The sequence below is a fragment of the Poromitra crassiceps genome (genome assembly GCF_964638095.1).
Source record: "Poromitra crassiceps genome assembly, chromosome: 25".
Classification (NCBI taxonomy): Eukaryota; Metazoa; Chordata; class Actinopteri; order Beryciformes; family Melamphaidae; genus Poromitra; species Poromitra crassiceps.
Window position 1 is genome coordinate 5,605,559 of NC_139649.1, and position 7,747 is coordinate 5,613,305.

Genomic DNA, 7,747 nt, shown 5'->3' on the forward strand with positions numbered 1-7,747 from the left:
CTATAGGCTACTACCTTGTCTGTGTGCAATGAACCCTTTTCACGGGGCCAATTTATGTCGAAAAGGCAGGGTACACACAGGTGCAAGCAAAACATTAATGAGGGTTTCCAAATTAGGCTACAATCATGGAAGTTGGAAACCCTTATTAGTGTTTTGCTTGCACCTGAGTTTACACTGCCTTTTCGACACAAAATGCCCCCAGTGAAAAGGGTCTATTGCAAGAAGGCTGTCCTTTATCAAAGTCAAAGTGTTTTATTATCAAAGCGTTCCATTTTCAGAAAACTGTGAGCTGTGAGCCCGTAGCTTACTTCCTGCTGCAGTGTTTGCTAATAGCTGTCAGGAAATAAGTTAGGTTTCAAACTGTTCCTACAGCAACACAATCCCATGAAAACCGTCTATAACGTTAGTAAAAATACATTAGTTTGAATGATAACAGTATCTGCTGCCACAGATTATTTGTGTCATAGTAGGTAATGCTTGTTGTGACGAGTCACTTTAGTTAATGCCAGGCTAGAAGTAATACACTGAAGAGCGGGGGGTTTAAATTCATTGTGCCTTTAATATGAACTCACCTTTTTTACATCTCTGTTCATATTTAATCCATGTTAGTAAACGTTAAGGACAATATACCTGAATTCAATATCATATAGCGTCAATACAAAATATGATGCTCTGTATGGTGGTTCAGAAAAAAGATAATGGTGATATTAGCTCCATGTTATTCTGCTGTAGTAATCACAAATCAGACACTTAACATCACAGTTTCACAAGCTCTCCATTCAAACTATATTATTTACTTTGTAATGAATTTTTTTTTTACATTGTTTACATTCTAGCAATGCAATGTGAAGATTTATGGCTGAGAAACAAACATGATTATGCATAGTCAGACTCTGCTTTCAGTGAACTTTGATTCTTTACATGTTTGGTTGGACAGAGAGAAGCGTGTTCCCCCTGCAGAGAGTGGAGGCGCTCTTCAGCAGGTTAGATGCAGCGGTGCCTCTTCAGACTAGATGACTGAGTGAACATTTTCTTACAGCGGTCACACCAGTAGCCCGTTCCAGTGTGGATGTGTTTGTGTGTTGTTAGGTTACTTAACTGATTGAAACTGCTTCCACATTGGTCACAGTGGTAGGGCTCCTCTCCAGTGTGAATGCGTTTGTGTTTTTTTAGGTTACCTAACTCACTGAAACTGCTCCCACATTGGTCACAGTGGTAGGGCTTCTCTCCAGTGTGAATGCGTTTGTGTATTGTTAGGGCACTTGAGCGACTGAACCTGCGCCCACATTGGTCACAGTGGTAGGGCTTCGCTCCAGTGTGAATGCGTTTGTGTTTTTTTAGGTCACCTAACTGACTGAAACTGCTCCCACATTGGTCACAGTGGTAGGGCTTCTCTCCAGTGTGAATGCGTTTGTGTCTGTTTAGGTTACCTAACTGACTGAACCTGCGCCCACATTGGTCACAGTCGTAGGGATTCTCTCCGGTGTGAATGCGTTGATGTGTTTTTAGGTGACCTAACAGACTGAAACTGCTCCCACATTGGTCACAGTGGTAGGGCTTATCTCCAGTGTGAATGCGTTGATGTGTCTTTAGGCTACCTAACACACTGAAACTGCTCCCACATTGGTCACAGTCGTAGGGCTTCTCTCCGGTGTGAATGCGTTGATGTGTTTTTAGGTGACCTGACAGACTGAAACTGCTCCCACATTGGTCACAGTTGTAGGGCTTCTCTCCAGTGTGAATGCGTTGATGTGTTTTTAGGCTACCTAACTGATTGAACCTGCTCCCACATTGGTCACAGTTGTAGGGCTTATCTCCAGTGTGAATGCGTTGATGTGTTTTCAGGTTACCTAACCCACTGAAACTGTTCCCACATTGGTCACAGTCGTAGGGCTTCTCTCCAGTGTGAATGCGCTGATGTGTTTTTAGGCTACCTAACTGACTGAACCTGCTCCCACATTGGTCACAGTTGTAGGGCTTCTCTCCGGTGTGAATGCGTTGATGTGTCTTTAGGTTAGATGACCGACTGAAAGATTTCCCACACAGCTGGCAGGAGTAAGGTGGACCTGTCTCCCCCAAGTGACCTCTCTGATGACGCTTTAAGCTCTGAAGTGTTGTGAATCCTTTGTCACACTGCTGACAGCGGTGACGTTTGGGTCTTTTGGTGTCTCTCTGTTTCCATAAAGAAAGATGCAAAGACAGAATTAGGACACATGGACTGTGTGTGTGTGTGTGTGTGTGGCAACATCAGTGAAACAACAGTGATATTTTTCTCACCTCTTCTGAAGAATTCATTAGGACAACGTTCCTCTGCTCCAACACCAGATGTCCTGTCCTCCCACCAAGCAGCTCTGTAGGTACAGCAGAGTTTAATTAAATTAACCCATTGATACCTGATGCAACATTTGCGTGTATATCCCTCATTTGTGTGTGTATCCCCAATGGGTTATAAATCACTCGTACGTAATTACGACTTTGGTGTCTCAAACCCTTTAGGAGATTGTTTGAATGGTATGTTGCTCAAAATGTGTGGTTTCAATGAATAGCCTAAATGAAATAAAAGTGTGTGTGCGCGTGCGTGAGAGAGAGTAGAGAGAGAGGGGGGAGGGGAAGTGAGAGAGCTAAAACAAATAAAGGTCATAAACCAAGGCTCCGATGGCCTTGGTGTGCCTGAGTTATTAAACTCACTAACTCTAAGTTGGTTAGCATTTGGGATTGCGTCTAATAACGGAGAGAGAGACGTTAGCCTTATTATTATATCAACTCAGTAGTAGGCTAGTCACTCTCTCGCAGTGCCAGAGTTGCTGGAAGCTTGCTGACGTCGACGGTGAGTCTGACCACGTGACCAGTAGTAATAAACCAGAACAGCACATCCGGGTAATTTGCAAAACTTGAAGGCCGCGGCCCTTTTTAGGGGATAACACAAGCCACTCGCGTTGACTTCAATGTAAAATAGCAGTACCCAAAACATCTATAGAAAAATAACAGAATTAATTTCCTTTATAAATGACCCAAAGACACCATAACATGACAATATATTTCAACTCGGCCGGCCATATAATGCGCCAGATACATCGACACGAGGTACTTGCCTTATATGAATGCTGTATCGACTTTCCACCAGGTTACATGCATCGTCCACATTGACGGTGTCACGCCTACCCTATCGCAGACCAGTTTTTTGTTTTTGTTTTATTGTTAGTAAAACTATAACAACACAGCAACTCTTCGGCATATCTCTATCAAATTAAACCGTTTTAAATAGTTTGTTTGAAGTGGTTTTGGCTTCTTGTACCGTCGTTTACTATGGTGGGTTTCCCCTAAAAAGGGGCGCGGCCTTGGAGCTGGGCGCTTGAAGACGCGATGCAGTTCTGGTCTATCACTACTCAATAAACAAAGGAGATTCATCACAATCGTACTCAATGATTCTGGATATTCATTCTATTATGATCAGTAGCCTATATGCACAACACATCTAACAATAAAGCTCATAATAGCCTAATTCTGTTCAGATGATTCAGCCTTACTTGGAGTCTTTGCGTTTCCAAATACGCTAAGTTGTCCTTGCTTGTGCCCAGTAGTTGTAGACTGGATCGGAGCACAAAGAAACCTTGATCAGAGGTCTAGTCCTCGACTCCTCCTGGTTTATTGTCCTGGAATTTGTGAAACCGCCGGTCTAAAGAGGCAGAACGTCCGTTCGTTAGTTCGTTCTTGATCTTGGTGGATAGCTCACGGCCTGTGCTGTTTTCTATCTGTACTGGCTTGGATGTGGAGCCGGAGGGAGGAGCCATGGGAGGCGGAGATGGAGGGGAGGAGGCGGAGCCATAGAGGAGCCGACTGGTATCATGACAGCATTTTATTTTTTATTTGTATATAGTCTCTACTATAAGTAATAAAAGATAATCAAATAAGAATAATGAGAATAAAACAGAATAAAATAGACCTGGAAGAAACCAAGAGAGGTCAATATAACTGTATGTGCTTGTGTGTCTATGTGGGTGGGTGCCTGGGTAAATAGCAGCTAGAATTAAAAGAAAGGTGATAAGATAATTTTGTCATAAATGAGTAAAACCATAAAGTCATACTGTCAGTGTCGAGATGTTGATGGTTATGGTGGTTTGTTTTGCACGATTATGGAGAGGGGTGTTTCTTGGATTAACTGTGTATTTGTATTTATTGATTTATTTGAGGGACAGTGCACATTAATCAACATGACTGTAAACATGCCAGTGTTAGCCAAACGGCTCATTTTCAACTGATGTCTCTTGGCCAGAACTTAAGATAGCCATTATAAGCAAGCAAGCAAGCATTAAAAACAAACACCAACAATAATACACACAAGCAAATAAAAATGTAAGTAAAAAATAACATTTAGCATGCCAAAGCAATTGGCACCATGCAAGTTAAAACAGACTATACAGGCAGACAGACCAGCACAGACAGTTAAAGCATGCCAACATTCAGACCACATTATTGATAAAACCATAAGCATGCTATGATCAAACCAAGACAAACGGGGACATACAGAGGGATTTAAAAAGAACAACAACAACAACAACAACAGTGCAGTGAGAGAGACAGGCCAGCAGATGGCGGTAGACAGGACAAGCATGTGCCTAGGTATGCTGGCAGGTCTGGTTGTTCTTCAACCACATTTTTAAATTACGTGCGAAAGAGCAATAAGAGCTACTATTACGTATATTTAAAGGTATGGTGTTCCAAGATTGGGAAGCTCTTACTGTGAAGGTTGCCTGGCCGAAAGATGTTTTCCTCCTTGGGACAAGTATGTCGCCTCGTAGGCTTGATCTTGTTAGCCTATTCCCAGGATTTTTCTGACAGATAAATTTGGTATAATGGAGGAGGTGCTAAGCCATTGAGAATTTTGAACATTAAACAACCATTGTGAAAGTACAGTGCTGGATTGTTGGTTGCTCGATGCATTTCTGTGTGAGGATGATGTTTCTTTGTTTGATGGTTTGTAGTCCGGACAGGTGTTGGGCCAGGTTTCTATTGTAGTGATGCATGATTGGAGTTTTTTTGGCAGCAAGTGGAATGAGAGGCAGAACAACTGTAAGTGTAAACAGCTGTTTATATAGCACAGGACGTGACGTCACACCTTTGAACTCACAGACGCCCCGTCCATTGTAGTGCAGATAGCCTACAGTACAGAGGTGGGGGTTGTGAGGCTGTTTGGATGAGGTGAAGGCGGGACTTTGTAATCCTTTGTCCTGCAATGCATTGCTGTGACCAAGCAGTCTGTTCCAATCTATAACCTGTAGTTATAGCTAATGAGTATGATCATTAGTGTGTGTGTCACAGCAGCAGCAGAGGAGCTGAACAGACTGAACAGTGAAAGAAAAAAAAAAGAAAAAAAAAAAAGTAGGCCTATGACGAGTGTGTGATATATGATCATATTACTGTAGGTGTAGGCAGATTTACTTGTATTTGAAATACGAATTTCAATTACTTTTGAGTATTTTGTAATTGGTATTTGAGTATTTGACAGGGCTGAAAAAAATCTAGTGTAATTTGTAACAAGATACTTTAGACTGTAGTAATTTTGTATTCTCAAAATATTCAAAATAGCCTAGGCTACTTTGTGCCAAATTAAACCTGCAGGCAGTGACAATCCTCACACCTTCATCAGCTTCATGCATGTCGGGACTCATTTTATTACAGAGAAAATACACACAGCACAGGCCAAAGAACAACAAGATCAGACAAAAGTAATTGCTCTGTGGTTTGTCAAGCCAGGGGGAGCCAGTAGGGACCCCCCCCCCTCTCTCTCTCTCTCTCTCTGGTTTGTCAAGCCAGGGGGAGCCAGTAGGGAGACACGCCCCCCCCCCCCCAGTCTCTCCTTCTCTCCTTGTTACACAACACCCTGACTCATGCTGGAGAGGTGTGTGTGATCCTGTGTGTGTGTGTGTGTGTGTGTGTGTGTGTGTGTGTGTGTGTGTGTGTGTGTGTGTGTGTGAGAGATTGTGTGTGTTGAGCATGGAGCATTTGTGTGTTTAAATTCACTTTATTTTCAGAATACTTTATGTAGAACTCAAATACATTCTTCCACATCTGGCCCTAATCCTCTAACCATGATGCGCCAGATGCTTTGTTACACAGAAGCATCTGGGAACTTATGCTGCATTCGATTATAAATCGGAGGTCGCAAATTCCCACTTGCTACCAGTAATAATATTAATGTTAATAGTATTAATAATAAAGAGTTGTTGGTAGAACTATCATAAACCGTGTTAGTGTAACACTGTTACAGGGTAAAGCAGTTGGCTCTGAAGCAGATTATGGAATGGATTATTTATTTCCTACATTAATGCACTACAGTACAACACATATTATAGATACAGATATTATAGAAAAATAATATAGAAAAAAAAACCAGAGGAACATAATAATCTAATTATACAGAACTGCAACAAAGAATAAAAACTGTTTATTTACAAAAGCTTCCCTTGTGTCTCATTTTAAATACATTTTCATTACTCCTAAGAATCCTATCCAGGAATGAGATGAGTGGAAGGGTCATAGTACATAAGTAAATATCCTTACATGAGTCCAAAATATCATCAAACTTCACTGACGTATAAATTAATAACAGGTTTAGACGGATGACGGCATAATTCAAAAAAATAAAATGTTTCAGCCTTTATGATGCCGTTCTAACCACTGGTTGATGTAATAATGTATTATCAACATTAACAAAAATATATAACATCAGTCTGAAGATAATATTACATTATCAACAACATATTATCACATAAACAGGTTTGATTTATTTTTAATACTTTGTAATGAAGATCTCACTATCTGATGGAGTCCCACACTGACATGCTGCAGTTCATCAATACATGTTAATAACACATTAATACACATGTTAATAACAAGTTAATACAACATGACGCTGTTATTAACACATGCTGAAGCAGCACTAGCCAAAACTAAAGTTTACTGGCCGCCGGCTAGTGGGCCGCTTTTCCTCGTCGCTCAGTAAAACCATCAGAATATTGATCAAATCTTCCTTCTATCATGATTGACTACGTTTACATGGACTGCAATATTCTGATATTAACCCAACTAAGACAATACTCTGAATAAGACACTGCCATGTAAACAGCATCTTCTCATTACCTTGATTACCTAGATTTGGTTAAAGTTTGAACCAAATTTCTAACTACCACACCTGCAATTTATAAACTTGATTTGTGTGGGGCTGGGTACTGACTTATTCCTAGTGTATCGCCAGCCAGCCTTTGTGCACACACGACAATGAGGTTCTGAAAGATGAACCAAGAGTCTGACAGAGGCTTTGAACCACATTTCTAACAATCACATCTGCGATTTAGCAGTGATCTGACTGCAGCAGCGAGGTTTGAACTGAGGTAAGATAACCCAGAAAGTATTCTGTGACTTAAGAAGATTTGGGAAAAAAGAGAGGATTTAATGTAAACCGGTAACAACTTACAGAATTCATTCACAATAGTGCATCATTTGAGATCAAAGTATGCATATGAATTCACTCACAAAGTAAAAAATATGCTAATCATTTTGCATTGTGACCTTTTGGATCTTATATTTTACATTTTATCCATTTTATGTATGTTGAATTGCCTCTGTGTATGAAATGTGCTATACTGTACAAATAAACTTGCCTTTCCTTAAACCCGAATACCAAAAAGTCAGAGTATACGCAATAGTCAAATTAAGACATGTAGAGTATTCTGATCTTAGTTGCATC

The 7,747-nt window shown here is 40.7% G+C and overlaps 1 protein-coding gene across 1 annotated transcript; it reads right to left on the bottom strand.

Moving 5' to 3' along the window:
* Nucleotides 1-573: 573 nt before the first annotated feature.
* Nucleotides 574-3,737, bottom strand: LOC310798528 (uncharacterized protein). Its single transcript, XM_083661064.1, has 3 exons — nt 3,528-3,737; nt 2,278-2,351; nt 574-2,172 (listed from the first exon to the last, which is right to left on the bottom strand). The coding sequence occupies exons 2-3, from the start codon at nt 2,293-2,295 to the stop codon at nt 985-987; spliced, it is 1,206 nt and encodes a 401-aa protein (XP_083517190.1). The 5' UTR covers nt 2,296-2,351; nt 3,528-3,737; the 3' UTR covers nt 574-984.
* Nucleotides 3,738-7,747: the final 4,010 nt, after the last annotated feature.